Source organism: Silurus meridionalis, chromosome 28 (assembly GCF_014805685.1).
Source record: "Silurus meridionalis isolate SWU-2019-XX chromosome 28, ASM1480568v1, whole genome shotgun sequence".
NCBI lineage: Eukaryota > Metazoa > Chordata > Actinopteri > Siluriformes > Siluridae > Silurus > Silurus meridionalis.
In genome coordinates, this window is record NC_060911.1 from 3235559 (window position 1) to 3253696 (window position 18138).

At 34.9% G+C, this 18138-nt stretch overlaps 3 protein-coding genes across 3 annotated transcripts; 1 reads left to right on the forward strand and 2 right to left on the reverse strand.

Moving 5' to 3' along the window:
- The first annotated feature begins 292 nt into the window (after window positions 1-292).
- LOC124381383 (C-type lectin domain family 4 member E-like) lies at window positions 293-5646 on the forward strand. Its single transcript, XM_046842978.1, has 5 exons — window positions 293-616; window positions 2994-3299; window positions 4309-4433; window positions 4529-4635; window positions 4737-5646. The coding sequence occupies exons 1-5, from the start codon at window positions 451-453 to the stop codon at window positions 4888-4890; spliced, it is 858 nt and encodes a 285-aa protein (XP_046698934.1). The 5' UTR covers window positions 293-450; the 3' UTR covers window positions 4891-5646.
- A 7814-nt stretch (window positions 5647-13460) lies between these two features.
- On the reverse strand, window positions 13461-15766 carry LOC124381394 (C-type lectin domain family 4 member M-like; the record flags this gene model as incomplete). Its single annotated transcript, XM_046842996.1, has 4 exons — window positions 13461-13868; window positions 14126-14232; window positions 14324-14466; window positions 14953-15766. Coding segments are annotated over 4 exons (1209 nt in total), but the record flags the coding sequence as incomplete, so codon positions are not given.
- LOC124381171 (girdin-like) lies at window positions 15766-17283 on the reverse strand. Its single transcript, XM_046842588.1, is given in 3 exon segments — window positions 15766-16044; window positions 16047-16402; window positions 17136-17283. Coding segments are annotated over 3 exon segments (783 nt in total).
- Between the last annotated feature and the right edge of the window lie 855 nt (window positions 17284-18138).

Below are 18138 nucleotides of genomic sequence, written 5' to 3' on the forward strand. Positions count from 1 at the left end.
CAAACCTATTTGTCTCATAAGGAGCTAAAAATGATCTTTTGCGTTTGAATTAGACTTGGTGGGCTGTCAGGGCCAGCAAGGCCTTCTCTGCTGGCCTAAACACTATCAGAAGCACTGACGTACATTTACAACCTAAATTCTAATATTTGTTTCATGAAATTGTATTAATTTATTTCCAACAGTTTATTCTCTTCATTTTGTAGCGTTTCTTTTGGCTGCACTTTTTCCAGTACGTGTATGTGGATGTAAGATATTTTTTGGCCAATCAGATTTCAGCCTCAAGTGTTTAATTCTGCTGGTGCCTGCTTACTTCCTCTTTGCACATTAGTGATTTCCTTATTTACCAAATGATAGAAGAGACCTGTGTCATTACAGAGTGTGTACACTAAAGTGGTGGAGGTTATAGTTTACAGGCAGAGACACTGTAGTTCAGTGTTTTAGAGAACTGAGATGTCAGATCTAGATCAGAATTATGTGAACTTTGCAGAGAAGAGAGGAGAGTACATAGAGAGGGTGGTGGAAATCTATGACAATGTAGATGCTGTTAGAGGTCAGGACCTTAAAGAAGTAACAGAAGACATCAATGTGAAGAAAAACCTACAGACCAAACACACAGGTATGTGCTTTAAAAACATAGATTGCATAATAGTGATAAATTATGGAATATAACCCTTAAAAAACATTAAATCACAAAATAATAAATGATGGAGGAGCAGCAACACACTAACACATCTGTGAATTGATCAAGGGAATGCTCTCATTTAACAAAATAACATCTTACCACTATGCTGAGGTGATCTTTAGGAGAGCATAAGTTAGTTTTAATGTTTAATGTTAAAGTAAGTTAGATATACTGTATATTAACTGTAAGAATATATGCAAACAGAATCTTAAAAATCCTGAAAATAATGTTTGGTAATTGTTTTTAATTGATTCAATAATGCAGCTAGATTAAACAGTACATTTTATTTTCAATATACAGTGGTCCCCCACTTATCGACCGGCTCGGATATCAAACTTTTCGCTTAGCGAACAGTTTTTTGACCGAAATTTGCGCCCGCTGAACGACCAAATGCCCGCTTATCGACCTTTTTTTACCCCGACCCACGTGGAGCAAGGGAAAGAATCTTCCCTGTCTCGCCTCAGCCTTCGTGGAGAGAGCATCTATAATAATTTAAACTTCGGTTTGTGAACAATATAGTGTTATTTAGCGGCAATATAACAATTAAGTGCATATATATTGTATATACTATACTTTGTTTAAAGTGTAAAGTCTTTTTTTCGACTTCGGCGGCTGTCAAAACCGCTTTCCCTGAATCCCCGGCTTCATTCATGCACACCTGCGGCTCATTATTCACTCATCCTCCTATATAAACCCCTCATTCACAAACACTCCTTGTCGATTATTGTTGTTATGTGAAGGTGTTTGGTGCATGTTTGTCTGTGTTTTCTCTGTCACACGTATATCTTCCTTTCCGGACTCCACGCGCTCTCCACGGCTGCGCTTTCTTTCCAAAGCGCATCCCGGATTATGTTTTTCCACCCGTGCGTTTGCCCGTGGACCTCGTACCACGGATATCTCGTCGGGATTCTATAGACTGCCGTGTGTGTGTGTGTGTGTGTGTGTGTGTGTGTGTGTGTGTGTGTGTTTTTTTGTGTTAAACTCTCCGTGTTTTCAATAAACTTAAAGCGAACTGTGCTCCGCCATTGCCTCCGCTCATTACGCTGCATAACAATTATATACAGTATTGTTTATGTACCTGTATTATTTATACTGCTAAAAACAGGGCAAAAACGGGAACGGATTAATTGGTTTTCCATTATTTCTTATGGGATAATTACATTCGCTCTTTGACCTTTTCGCATTTCGACCGATTTTAAGGAACGGATTAAAGTCGATGAGCGGGGGACCTTATATATATATATATATATATATATATATATATATATATATATATATATATATATATATATATATATATATAAAGAGAGAGAGAGAGAGAGAGAGAGAGAGAGAGAGAGAAACATGTAAAAACATGTACTATGAGATTGTATGAACTGCCACTTTGAAATGAATTGTCCAGAAAAAGCAGAAGTTCTGATGTCCTCAAAGGTTTTAATCTGTCATTTTAAAAGGAAGAAAAGTGGAATAGGGAATCAGACAACCATGTAATCACATTTTCTATATGGCCAAATATAAACAATGGGTCATAATTTGAGTCAGAAATGTCATACACTAACCGACCACTTTATTAGGAACAAATATTTCTTTGCTTTGATTTACTCTCAGACGAGCTTTTGATTCCACAAGGTAACACAAGGTAATTACTTTCAGATTCGGATCCATATACTTTTTTATTTTTTTTATAATGGCACGTTTTAGATCTGCATAATGCAAAGCAAAACTCTTTAGGAGCTGATTTAGTGGTATTAACGGTCAAGCACATTTTAGATTGTGGCCTCAACTACAAAGTACTAAAGAAGGACCGAGTGCAGTAATGGCATAAACATGAGTAACCGAAGAATTCATTGTTCATTTTCAAGTTTTTTTTTTTCAACAGAAAACTATACTGATAAAAATGACTTATTGACTTATAGTGCTTATTGTTTAATGAATCCAAAAACAGATGCAGGTGCAGACTTTCTTTATTACCAAAGAATACATAACGACAAAGAAAAAACATGAAATAATTAGACAAGGTACCAAGATAACCAAACTGATTCATAGCCAGCAACAAACTACAATGGAAGACATAGTTAATTCAGCATGAACCTGAAAGTGTTCATGTGTATATGATTGATGGTGCACGCAGAAGAGTCTTTTTTTTTATTGTTCTAGGGATTTCTTTATAGAACAAATGTTATGTTATATATAATTTTGAGAGCATTTACCAAATGCTGTCTAAAGACAATTCAAATATTTTTTTTAGGGAATATAAGACATAAATAAATAATAAAATAATTGTGCATCTGTGTCTGTTTATCTTGAGCAGGTGGCACTGCTTGGGGCAGATGTTTCAGCCTGACTGCAGTAAGTGTGCTGTTGCTGCTGCTGTGTATTCTCTTGCTGACTGTCGTCACAGTGCTGTTGTTGAAAAACAATAAACTGGACACAGAAAAGAACCAGTTCCAGTCCAGCTACAACACCATGAATACAGAGAGAGAGCGTTTACAGACCAGTAATGACAAAATGAGACTCCAGATAAACCAGTTACAATTTCAGAAAGACCAGCTACTGCTGCAAAGAGATCATTTAGAGCAGCAGAAATCAAGCCTGAAAAACATGCTTTTAAAGCTCGGTAAGTGAATATTACTGTACATTTTTTTATTATTATATATTTACAAAAGTATTGGGTCACCTGATCTTTCCTGCTGCATGTGTTTTTTTTTACAAACTGTTACCACAAAGCTGGAGGCACTCAGTTGTACAGGACGTCTTTAGATGCGCTATAATAAAATTTTGTCTTCACTTAAACCTGGAAACCTAAAACCTGTTCAAGCATGGCGATGCCCATGTGCACAAAGTGAGCTCCTTGAAGATCTGGTTTACATGCTTTAGAGAGGAAGATCTTCAGTGACCTGTTATAGAGCTCTGATCTCATCTAATCCCTACTGAACACCTTTGGGATGAATGTGAACACTGACTGCACCCCAGGTCTCCTCACCTACATCAGTACCTGCCTTTTGTAAAACCCTTGTGGCTGATGAACACAAATATCCATAAGCACACTCCAAAATCTAGTGGAGCATCTTCCCAGAAGAGTGGAGAGAATTATAATAGCAAATTGGGACTAAATATGAAATGCAATGCTCAAAAATTACATACCATACTTATGACCAGATGACCCAATACTTTTGGAAATATAGTGTACTATACCCAACTACTACTATCCAACTTGTAAATGATGTAAAATGCTAAAATCTCTTTTTAAGTTTCATCAGCTATCACAGTTGTCCTACGACAAAACACTACATCTAAACATGGGGTGGGGCTGAATTTAAAGTATTAATAATAATTCTCACTTGTATTATTCTAATGGGTTTTATCTGATTTGGATTAAAAAAAAACCTTTTATGCAAATAAAAAAATGTTCGGAGATTAAATTTTCATTAAGTATAATTAATGTGGTGACCCCTAATGGGAGAAGCTGAAAGAAGAAGAAATACTTAATTAAAATTTTATTTGTTGTTGTTTGAAATCATTTCTTAAAATTGAGAATATAAAAAAATCAATTGTCTCTGAACTGTAATGAATCTTGCGATCAAAAAGCAATCATTCTGACACTATTTACAAATACTCTATACAAGGATGTGGATTTTTCAGCTCAAGCATTTACTGCATATCTGATGTAAAGAAAGCCTGGAGTGAAAGCAGACAGGACTGTATAAACAACGGAGCAGACCTGGTGATTATAAACAGCACAGAGGAACAGGTGAGAGAGAGAGAGAGAGAGAGAGAGAGAGAGAGAGAGAGAGAGAGAGAGAGAGAGAGAAAATTTACATTAATGCTCTGCTGTTACAATTACAGGAGTTCATCAGTAAAAGATTTGGTAACGCTGAAGCTTGGATTGGTCTGTCTGACACAGAAATCGAGGGGAATTTTAAATGGGTTGATGGTACACTACTGACAACTTCGTAAGAAATCATTAACTGAAATTTACTCCCAATGCATTTTTTATTACTAAATCTATATTTCTAGGTAAGAACTGACATTTTTACTTTTTGTGTTTTTAAAGGTTCTGGTGGAACGGAGAACCCAATGACTATGGGGGAAATGAGGACTGTGCTATAACAGGTTATAAATTTGCTAAATTTAATATTTCAACCTGGGCTGATTTTCCCTGTGACTTTCCTGGATTTGGAATTTGTGAGATGAAAATATTTAACTGAGCACACTGGAGTCAGACACTGTAATAAAAAAAAAAAAAAAGTTGGAATTCAATTACAAAACAACTGTGTGAAACTAATGTCTGTGTTTCTTTTACATTTATTCTCACAATTGTATTCCTTAAGTAGCTTGAATGATTCTGTGTAATGGTCTTGTGTAGGCTGAAAAACAAAACTCAAGTCTGTACTTTAACAGCAAAGAAATTTTTTTTTGGGGACTTTTGGAATTACAGGATAAAAATCTGATTAAAAAAAAATGTGCTTATTTAAAAAAAAATTTAATGACTACATGACTGCTTTCACTATGCTGTAACTGTGTATCAGTCTGTTATTTTATTATTGAACCAGTAGCACAAAGTATTCAGAAATTCACATGACTAGAAATTTTCATCTTATCATGTTTGACTCAGACAAGACTGTTTATTGTTTTGTCTTTGTTTTGACTATGCATGATTTGGTTTAAAAGAGAACTGGAAATGAGTAACACAGTGAATACAGATTTATACTGAAGTCAATACACGTTAATAGCTTTTGCAATAAATGTTATTATATTCATCAATTCCTGCTACAAGAAAAAGCAGAAATTATTTTACTGTTTTGGAAAAGCTTTTTATTTTATTATTTTATTATTCTATGAAACTTTCTTCTGCAAGAATTTCTCCTAATGAAAAAAAAATTGTTGAGTAATAGTGTCGTGTTTATTGGAGATAAGAGCAGTGATATTAGTGGTGTTGCCTTGTATTTATTGTATTTGTTCAAAGCCATAAATATTCATTACGAAAATGCTGCCAGTGTTGTCAAATGTTTGTAAGAAATTTCAGACTGCCTCAGTAATATGTGTAGAAATAGTACTGTAATATGTGTAGTTTTGTAATATTAGTGGAAAATTGAGTAAATAACCATTTATCAGTCTTAGAATGGGAGAGGCATAGAAAAGATTTATTTGACTGTGATGACTGTATAAACCAGGGGTCACCAACATGAGTCGCCTGCGGGGCCTTTTCTAAGAATAGCTGTTTCCTACCTTGTTAAATGATTGTTGATAATTATTGTGAGAAATCATTAACATGATCAGTGTCTTCACATAGATCAGGGGTGACAAACTCAGTGACAAATCTGGCCCGACGTACAATTATATCTGGTCCACGAGATGATTTTATAAAGATCTATTATTATTGTTATTAATGTCACGGCGATATGAAGCGCTGAAAACACAAACTACAGATCCCATAATGCAGCGCTTCAGCTGTCTTACCGAACGCTAGACTACCTGGGAACATTCCAGCGTCAATCAAGTCGAGCTTCTGTTGATGTATTCAACCCTATTGTACAGTTATTGTGAAACAGCGCCTCACAGTGGTGAAGAGAAAAGTTGATTCTGAAAACAGCCTTTTAAAACCGATGGGATTCTGAGTGTATGTTTACTGACACTGCCGGTAAACACGTGTGTCTTATTTGTGAAACGAATGTGGCAGGAATTGAACAAAAACAGGTTAAAACCAAAATAGAAACAAAGGCTCAACAGGATTGGTAACAGCATGTGTACAGAGACAAAGCATATACTTTAGATGTGCATGAGTGAACTGAGGCCCTTTAATTTAAGCCTTTAAGAGTTTTTCATTCATTGCCAAACGTATTTGTCTCATAAGGAGCTAAAAACTATCTTTTGCATTTGAATTAGATTTCCTCAAGTTCAGTGGTGGGCGGTCAGGGCCAGCAAGGCCTTCTCTCCTGGCCTAAACACTATCAAAAGCACTCACCTACATTTACAACCTAAATTCTAATATTTGTTTCATGAAATTGTATTAATTTATTCCCGACAGTTTATTCTCTTCATTTCGTAGCGTTTCTTTTGGCTGCACTGCTTCCAGTACGTGTATGTGGATGTTAGATATTTTTTGTCCAATCGGATTTCAGCCTCTAAGTCAGGGATGTCAAACTCATTTTCATTGAGGGCCACATCAGCATAATGGTTTCCCTCAAAGGCCCAGATGTAACTCTGAGGCAATATAAATGTAGCTCAATGTAACTAAACGTAATGTAAAATAAATGCAACTACTCCTTAATGTAAAAAAAAATCTGGATTATTTAACTTACAAATATTACATATACAGTGGAACCTCGGGTTACGAATTTAATTCGTTCCGGTACTTTATTCGTAACCTGAAAAGTTCGTATCCCGATACAAATTTCCCCATAATAATGAACAGAAACTTCGGTAATTCGTTCTGGACAACCAAAAATATTACTTAAATAAAAATAAAGCCAATATTCACTAATATTATTTACTTTTAACATGTTATATTAAAATCATACCACATAAAAACATACAAAAGAGGAAAAGATCTTTACCGGTACTTTCCTTTGAGAAGACTCGCTGCAGGAGACGACGTCAGAGAAGGGGAGGAGGGAGAGTTATTGTTTGAAGGAGAATCTTATTATATTATATTATTATATATTATTATATATTATATTATTATATATTATTATATATTATATTATAGAATATTAAAGACAGTGTTATTAACACGAACGCTGAGACAATTGTTGCATTAGAGGAATAATGAGAGCTGTTTCTTTAAGGCTACTATCAGTTGGTATTGAAGTCCAGATTGAAATTCATTATGGGTATTGTACTTCGGAAAAGACTGTAACCCTGCTAATCTATCTTCATAAAAACAAGTAAAGTGGTTATGCATCGGCTAATGTTGTCCATCTCATCATTCCACGAGCATCAACTAATGAGTTGTTACGCTGCTGCCGGGAAAAGTTCAAGCGGATAAGTAACACGATGCTCTCGCTAGGGACACAGGACACTAACTGATGTGACGAGCTGCGTGGATAGAGCAAAAACAACCCACTTGCCTGAGATTTTTTGGTGAGCGACGTTCGTATCCCGATATATTGTTCGTAACCAGGGGCAAAAATTTTGATGAACTGCGATTCGTAACCTGAATTATACGTATGCCGGGGCGTTCATAACCCGAGGTTCCACTGTATATATATTTGCATAAATGTAAAAATAAATGTTTGCTGTTATAACATAAATCCTTTTAATTTGTCAGCTTATGAAACCCACATCACTCCATCAATCAATGATCAAACTATCGTAATGTTTTTTTGTCCTGTTAATTATTTTATACAACACAACTGTTTATAATTATTTCATTTTGCCAGGGTCAAAGAAAATTATCTGGGAATTAAATATACTTTCTATGAAATGCAAATTATTATTTGAACCTTTAAGAGAAACTGTATCACATTACATATCACATAATAATGACTACTCTTATTATTACTACTAGGACTACTATTGACTCCCCCATTCCATAGCACTACATTAATGTGTGATTGTTGTCTACATAATCATTGTGAAATTTAGTTTTGCACAGAACAGCAGAGACACTATAAATCAACAGTTTAGTGCTTTTTTTTAATTGGTCAGATTACTGAATGTCCGAACTAATTAGAGCATATGTGTCAAACTCAAGGCCCGCTGTCTAAATGTGGCCCGCCACGTTATTCTATGTGGCCCGCGAGAGCTGAAAAGGTCTTATTATCTTATAATAAATAAGTCAAAAGAGTGCATGGACCATAAACTACATTTCCCATAATGCATGCCGATCATGTTACCCGTGAAGTGACGGCATTCCACCACTAGAGTGCATTGTTTCCACATCAGTGCCATTTTCCGAATTAAGAAATATAAACAATGATCCCAAAATGTCCCGGAAGATAAAAATGTATGCAGCTGGAAGGCTGTTTAAAAAAAGATGGGAAGGCGAATATATGTTAGTGCTTCAAAGAGAAAAAACGGTATGACTTTTGTGTTATGAGGCAGTGGCGGTTTCAACGTGTGCAATCTTTGTCGGCATTTTGACACCAAACCAAGTGAGCCTCCAAAAAATAAATAAATAAATAAATAAATAAATGGTGCGAGAATTAAAAGGCAAATTGCGTTTGTTTATGCAGATAAACTTTCACTGTAATCAAACCATCTCTCATTAGTTGGATGTGTCCCCGCAGCCATTTGTTTATGTAAAATGCTACACCTGTCACACATGTTCTTAGCAGCTCACAATTGTAGTTGGACCGTTATTCTGCCCCTCAACTATGACAAAAAGTTTTGAACAAAGTTAATTTCATAACTTTTATTTATCCTTATTCATTTGGATAGTTTGATCGTTGATTGATGGAGTAATGTGGGTTTCATAAGCTGACAAATTAAAAGGATTTATGTTATAACAGAGCAACAAGCGAACATTTCTTTTTACATTTGTGCAAATATATATGTAATATTTGTTAAAAAAAAATTAAAAAATCCATATTTATTTAACATTAAAGAGTAATTGTATTTATTTTATATTACATTTAGTTACATTGAGCTACATTTATATTGCCTCAAAGTTACATCTGGTTCTTTGAGGGAAACCATTATGCTGATGTGGCCCTCAGTGAAAATGAGTTTGACACCCCTGGTCTAGAAATATGGATTCTTTAGCGTTCGCTTCAAGATTTTTTCTTAAAAGGCGACAATTCCGTGAAGACATTGGTTAAAGTATGCTGAAATAAGCAGAACAGTTATGCACCTTAACAAATTATAGTAAAGAAAATTAAATATTTACTGTAAAACATGCACACACACATAAACACTTATATACACAGCTGTTTTACACAAATGTAAACCTTTTCATTAAATTTTCCATTCATTTTATTTTATTTAATCAATTTATTTTTGGCAATTGAATTGATTACAAAATTTTTTCAATATAATAAAAAGTAACACATTAATTCAATTTATTAGATTTTATTTTTATATATTTAATTTCTTATTAAACATTTTTTTATATTATTTAATCAAACGGGCATTTTATTTATTTATTTTTTAAACTCTTCTTCTTCTTCTTCTTCTTCTTTTTCTTTCAGCTGCTCCCATTAGGGGTCACCACAGCAGATCATCTGTCTCCATACCCCCCTGTCCTTTATATCTGCCTCTTTTACATCAACTTCCTGCACATCTTCCCTCACCACATCCACACACACCTCCTCCTTATCGTTCCTCTTTTCCTCCTACTGATATACTCCATGTCCCTCCTCTGCACATGTCCAAACCACCTCAATCGCATCTCCCTCACTTTGTCTCCAAAACATCCTACATGTGCTGTCCCTCTAATAAACTCATTTCTAATCCTGTCCATCCTCATCACTCCCAACCAGAGGTGGCAAAAGTACACACATCCTTTACTTAAGTAGAAGTACAGATACTCATGTTTTAAAATACTCGGGTTTTAAAAATGTAAGAAGTAAAAAGTACAGATATTTGTGTAAAAATGTAATGAGTAAAAGGAAAAAAGTTGTCTGAAAAATAAATAGTGGAGTAAAATACTGATATCAAAAAAATCTACTTAAGTACAGTAACGAAGTATTTGTACTCCGTTACTTCCCACCTCTGCTCCCACCGAAAACTTCAACATCTTCAGCTCTGCTAACTCCAGCTCCACCTCCTGTCTTTTACTCAACATCTCAGGTCTCACCACAGTCCTATAAACTTTCCCTTTCACTCTTGCAGATACCCTTCTACCACAAATCACTCCTGCTATCACTCTTCTCCACCCACTTCACCCTGCCTGCACTCTTTCCTTTACTTCTCTAACACACTCTCCATTACTTTGCACTGTTGACCCCAGGTACCTGAACTCCTCCACCTTCTCCACCTCTTCTCCCTGCAACCGCATCACTCCACTGCCCTCCCTCTTATTCACACACACGTACTCTGTGCAACCCTAATGAGCTGGGTTTGAATGTTTTCTGTTTCTAAATGTTGAATTTGTTCAACAGCAGTCAGCAGGCGCACACACAACAGAACCACACAAATTACAGTCAGTCTGTGTCATTGGCTGTGTGCAGTTTCTAGAAAGTAATGAATGCAGGGACATGTGACCTGTAGTTGTAGTCAGACAGTACATTTATTGTCTGGGATTAACAATTAGATTTACACACTTCAACTTTACCTCTGTTTTTTTTATTTTAACAAAATCACTGGCATGCAAAATGTAGGAATTGAAAGCAAGTGCAGGAAATTTACTTCAAAATGCACATCCAAATACAAAAATACAAACCAAAGACTAAATACTTGCACAATGAACAAAACCTGAATATGAGCAATGACAATCAGGAACAGCATTTAAAAGTCACAGAGTGAGGAGGGCAGTGAGTTGATATATAGTAGTACTAACAAATGTGAACAAGATTAAAAGGATCAAGGAAAAAACAGTTCAGCAACAGCATACAGTATTAATTGGTATAACAAAGGCTTGTTAACATCAGAGAATAAAGTCACAGTGGACATTTAATTCACATGAGTTTAGTTGGGTTTGTGCACAAAGTAAGAATTTGATATTTAGACAGATTTGAACGAGGAGCAGTATTAAATTCAGTGACACCCTCTGGCAAGTTGAATTAGCCATAATGTCATAATGAAAGTTAAAATTTTCAGTCAGTACACTTAACAATTTAAGTCAGCTTATCATGTAAGCCATGGTCATAGTTGATTAGGCAATATTAAAAATGAGATCGAGTAATACCTCAGTACTTTTCTGTAATTTGTTCCGGAACTCGTGACAAGTGCTGAAACTGACTTTTTTAATGCAGTACTGTACTGTATAGAACGCTTTGGATAGCACTTTGTGACACTTTTCACGAGGAGACTTTTCAGTCATCTGTTTTACCAAACGACCGAATCGTAGTGTCGAGTTCTGAGCCTGAGCACGAGATAGAAAACATTTTTCAGCTGTCATAAAGTGACGAGTAACAAATATGATGAGTTCCTCAGCCAACGAGAACCGAGGTTTTACTGTACAAAACAATTTAAAACCAAAATGTGTACAAAAACAAAGCATATACTTCGGATGTGCATGAGTGAACTGAGTCATTTAACTTTTATTCAGTTTTTTATTTATTGCCAAACCCATTTGTCTCATAAGGAGCTAAGAATTATCTTTTGTGTGTAATTTATTACTATTTTTTTTTATATTCTCAAAATCTAGATTGCAATTCTGTCCCTTGATTATATCTGGGGTGTCCGAGAATTTTTGTCTCTGCAATCTAATGTATATGTCAATAAATGTACAGTATGTGCTGAAAAAATTGGCAACTTTTATTTAAAAAAAAGACCTAAAAGGAATTAGAAAGATTTTCTGTATGATTTTTTTCATGCGTGCTTTTAGATAATTTAATTACACACGTGTTTCTTTACCTCTGTGTTCAGTCTTGATGTTGGTATCTTCTTTCTCCAGTTTGGGATTGTGACCTTTAACAGCATCAGCACTGTCATAGATTTCCACCACCCTCTCAATGTGCTCTCCATGATCCTCTAAGTAGTTTACACATTCAGTAATCTGTGACATCTCTGCCTAATTAATAAAAACACTAAACTGGTGATTTACCATGTATCTGCTGTTCTGTGCACAACTAAATGTCACAATGATTATGTTGACAACAATCGCACATTGATGGAACGGGGAAGTTAATACTAGTCCTAGTAGTAATAAGAGTAGTCATTATAATGTTATGGCTGGGGGGCATTAGTCAGAGAAGCAACCAGCACACTGTATATAGTTCCTCTTTTAGTTTCAAATAATAATTTGCATTTCAAAGAAAGTAAATTTAGTTTCCAGATACAGGGAGCACTGAACAGTTGAATGTAACACCCATTGAATAGCAGCATAAACTAATAAATAAAAATAAAATGACATTTTGCAACCCAACATTTAAAAACAAAAATTGTCTTTGACTGTGGCAAAATGAAAAGGTTATAAAAAGTTGGGTTCCACAAAATAATTACCAGGACAAAAGTGCATTTGCTTAATATGATTTTATAAAGAGTACACCAGAGATAACTTGTGGAATAGAAGATTTATGTCACAGATAAACAGGATAAATTAAGGAGTCACTCAGAGATAGACTGAAGGGAGACATAAAAACAACATACTCAAATATATGCAAAATATTGAGCAGGAAACTAAACAGTGATGTACAAATTATGGGGAAAGAAAACACACCTTAAACCAACCAGGAACAAAACCAATATCAACAAATGAATACATTTAGAAACTACATGCTTTAAGATGTAAGAGAGAATAATTACCTAAGCATGAAAAAGACTGAACATTTCAAACTATGGAAGGTTGTTTGACAACATACTGGAGTCACTGTATGTACCTTTTTGTATAGTATCAAAAACCGTTTAAGACTAATTTGGTAACATGGCAATAGATGGTGCAAAGTCACAGAGAGCAGCGACCTTCAAAAGACAGTGTGCTAAAAGACATCGTCCTGTGTACATCGGGAGCTGTGCTTCTCTCACAAGTTATGTTACGATATCTGCGATTTCATTATGAACAGCAAGCAACTTATGTAAAAATGATGAATATATAAATAATACAGAACTTGTCTATAAAACTTTTAAAACCACCTATATATATATATATATATATATATATATATATATATATATATATATATATATATATATATATATATATTTATTTATTTATTTTTGACATTAGCAATATGTCACAAAAAACAATGTAATATTTGTTTAATGTAATTATATTGTAGAAACCAGTTTCTCCCTTCAGAATGTCAGTCACCTGAAAATATATTGTCCATGTAGACTTGCATTCGTGACAGGATGGAAAGTGTTACATGACAAGGATTTGGTTTGATTTGGATGAAATATATAATAGGCATGTACAATAAGCAGGTCTATTTAGAAAGAGCTACAGGATGCTCCAACTGCTAATTTAGCACATTATATAGACATACTGAATTAACTTTACAGAAACACATTTTTCTCACAGATCCAGGATAATGTAACAAAACACGGAACATTATTCCATTGTTTACCACGTTGATTAGTCTCGATCTTAACACAGCGCTCATTATTATTATAATTATTTGGTTGCCCTGCATACCAGAACCTGAAATCCAGAGAATCAGAATCAGACTCTAATCAGTGTTCGTTTGCCTTTAGGTACAGTATACACTAATTGCTAATCAGAGTTAATCACCATAACGAAAACAACTTATTTTGTCTGTCTAATAAGAATATCTACAAAATAGATTTTGATATACATTTTTGAAACAATAAAGTTTTTATTATAGTTTTTATGGTTGTGTTTCATCCTATCAGATGATTGGAAAACCTGATGTAAACATACAGTATAATATCACTTACGCAGTGGTCAGTGGTGAACCGTCCACCCATTTCCAAACCTGCACTGTCTCAATGTCACTCAGACCAATCCAAGCCTCCTTGTTGTTGAGCTGATTAATGATGAACTTCTGCAAATGACATCACAATATACTGTATAATTACATCTCTCTCTCTCTCTCTCTCTCTCTCTCTCTCTCTCTCTCTCTCTCACTCTCTCACTTGTTCCTCGGCGCTGTTTATGATCACCAGGTCTGCTCCTCTGTTGATGCAGTCCTGTCTGCTCCCAGTCCAGGTTTTTATCCCAGTAAAGATGTAGTAAAAACTGCTGTTAAAATATTTCCATCCCAGTCTGGTATATGTGTCTAAATACATAATTGTACATGTAACAGCAAGCAATATTGTATTTCCTTCTCATTTTTATTTTAACCTAAATTAACACCAGACTTTATGTATGTGGCATAAATGTGTCTGAATATACAATGGTACATGTTTTTTTTTTGTTGTTGTTGTTGTTGTTGTTGTTTTTTTGTTTTTTTTTTACAAAACGATCTCAGTTTTACATAAGAAAAATAAACAAAATGGCATCCTGTTCAAGGAAACTGCTAGAAATTGTAAGTTTGCCTTGTAACTAAAATATTTTTCTTATTTATTTATGATTTGTGATTTATGAATAACACCCTACAGTTCTGTACATTCTGGCTAATACTTCTGAATCAAGAATTTACCAGCTCTACAGTAAAAGGCCTTGAAAACCACCTGCAAACTGGGACATAAAAAATGTATGCTTTCTGATTGCCTTGGTGCTCATTTAAGTATACTGACTAAGTATAAGATTTTCCCACACTTACCTGTCAACATTCTCTGAAGTCTGTCTTTCTCATTCTGTAGCTGGTTCTTTTGGGTTATCAGGTTGCTGTTGTTGGTTTGCAGCTGGTTTCTCTCTATAGCCAGGTTGTTGTAACTGGTCTGTAACTGGTCTCTCTCTATAGTCAGGTTATTGTAACTGGTCTGTAACTGGTCTCTCTCTATAGTCAGGTTATTGTAACTGGTCTGTAACTGGTCTCTCTCTATAGTCAGTTTGTTGTAATTTGTTTGTAACCATCCTATCTCTATAGTCAGATTGTTGTATCTGGACTGTAACTGGTATCTCTCTATAGTCAGATTGTTGTAGCTGGTCTGTAACTGGTCTCTCTCTATAGTCAGGTTGTTGTAACTGGTCTGTAACTGGTCTCTCTCTTTAGTCAGGTTATTGTAATTGGTTTGTAACTGGTCTGTCTTTACAGTCAGGTTATTGTAACTGGTCTGTAATTGGTCTCTCTCTATAGTCAGATTGTTGTAACTGGTCTGTAAGTGGTCTCTCTCTATCGTCAGGTTGTTGTATCTGGTCTGTAACCTGTCTCTTTCTATAGTCAGATTGTTGTAACTGGTCTGTAACTGGTCTTTCTCTATAGTCAGATTGTTGTAACTGGTCTGTAACTGGTCTCTTTTCATAGTCAGGTTATTGTAACTTGTCTGGAACTGGTCTCTCTCTATAGTTAGGCTGTTGTAACTGGTCTGTAACTGGTCTCTCTCTTTAGTCAGGTTATTGTAACTGGTTTGTAACTGGTCTCTCTCTCTATTCAGATTGTTGTAACTGGTCTGTAACTGGTCTTTCACTATAGTCAGGTTTTGTAATTTGTCTGTAACCAGCCTCTCTCTATAGTCAGGTTGTTATATCTGGTTTGTAACTGGTCGCTCTCTTTAGTCAGGTTATTGTAACTGGTTTGTAACTGGTCTCTCTCTATAGTCAGGTTATTGTAACTGGTCTGTAACTGGTCTTTCTCTATAGTCAGGTTGTTGTAATTTGTCTGTAACCAGCCTCTCTCTATAGTCAGGTTGTTATATCTGGTTTGTAACTGGTCGCTCTCTTTAGTCAGGTTATTGTAACTGGTTTGTAACTGGTCTCTCTCTCTATAGTCAGGTTATTGTAACTGGTCTGTAACTGGTCTTTCTCTATAGTCAGGTTGTTGTAATTTGTCTGTAACCAGCCTCTCTCTATAGTCAGGTTGTTGTATCTGGTTTGTAACTGGTCGCTCTCTATAGTCAGATTGTTGTAACTGGTCTTTAACTGGTCTCTCTCTCTATTCAGATTGTTGTAACTGGTCTGTAACCGGCCTCTCTCTATAGTCAGGTTGTTATATCTGGTCTGTAACTGGTCTCTCTCTACAGTCAGGTTGTTGTAACTGGTCTGTAACTGGTCTCTTTCTATAGTCAGGTTATTGTCACTGTATATTGTATTGTTGCATGTGATCCACAGCACTGTGATGGCAGCCAGCAGAAGCACACACAGCATCATCACACACACTACAATCACTATGTAACATCTACTCCACTTCTTGCCTTTTCCTACAGTCATAAAAACAGATTTGCTCTAGTATCACTTTACATTCATAAGATAAAATATGAAAGCCTTGGCAGCATTCTGTTTTAGGACAATAATCAGTGGTGGGGTGGGTTTTCTGTTAGCATGCCAAAGTTGATCTTTCAAAAATAATCCGTGGGAATGCTGTCACAAGCTACTGTCAACACTCCTTTTAGAGAAAATAAATATACACTTTCTGACCAATCAGAATCAAGAAATCTAAATCTCTGTGGTAGACACTTTGATCTCAATTAGACATAGGAGCTCCTTTTAATGCTATCTGGTGTTTTTTTTTTTATGAAACTAATTTGTCTCAGTAGGAGCTCTAAGATCAACCATCTTCTTAACCATTTCCATTCATTGGACATAAGAGTACAAATACGAATGTTTTGTATTGGAATTTTATTTCTTTTTCTGTCTGCATTTCTGACTTCTGATAATGTCTTGGGGTGTCCAATATTGTATCTCAGCAGTCAAACATATTAATTAATACAATATGATAACATGTACTAAAAAAATAATAAGGTAAAATGTTAATAATGTAAATAAACAATCATATCTATTGTAAAAAACTGTTCAAGACTCAAATGAATAAATGAAAAATAAAGTAATCATGAGAACGTTTTTTACCTGGTTGTTGAGTCTTAATGTTGGGATCATTTGTTGGTATTTGAATATGATCTCTAACAGCGTCTGCACTTTCATAGATTTCCACCACCCTCTCGATGTGCTCTCCTCTATCCTCAGTGTATTTCACATTCTCAACAGTCTGAGACATCTCTAATCAATTAAAAAAAAATAATAATAAAAAAATAAAAAATAATATATATATATATATATATATATATATATATATATATATATATATATATATATATATATACTAATTAAATGACTAAATTGGTAAATTATAGGGTATCTGCTCTTCTGTACTCAACTAATCAACACATTTATTGTGTAGGCAGCAAGTACACAGCTTTTAAACTGTAGTGAAATGAAACAGTAAGGTCTGTATAATAGTCATTATCATGTGATGGCCAGAGGGCATTAGTCAAAAAGGCAACCAGCACAATGTATGTAGTCCTACTGTGGTTTTAAATAATAATTTGCATCTCACAAAAATAAATTTTGTTACCAGACTACAGTCCAATGTATAGCCTCTTGTATAAACCTAACCTAAACCAAAAATTACTGAATAATTTAAAATAAAAATGTTGCAATCCATTAGTTAAAAACTAAACAATTTTAACAAAACAAAATATTAAAAGAGTTGTGTTCCATTAAACAATCACCAGGTCACAAGTGCATGTGCTTGATATGGCTTTTATTAAGAGTACACCAGATGTAATTGTAAATTTATAAAAGGTTCAGGTTACAGAAACACTGAGTAAAGTAACAGTCACAATCATAATTAAAAAGCACCCAAGAAACTGATTAGAGGAAGGCCAGGACTATGAGATGACACCATTTGCAGCACCTCATTAACTGAAAGAAAGCAATGGGCTCGAATATACACTGTATGGACTAAAGTATTGAGACACCTGACTTTTTGAAAAACTGTTACAACACAGTTCAAGGGATGCAACTGTATAGAAAGTCTTTAGATGCAACAAAATGTAATAAAATGGGGAAG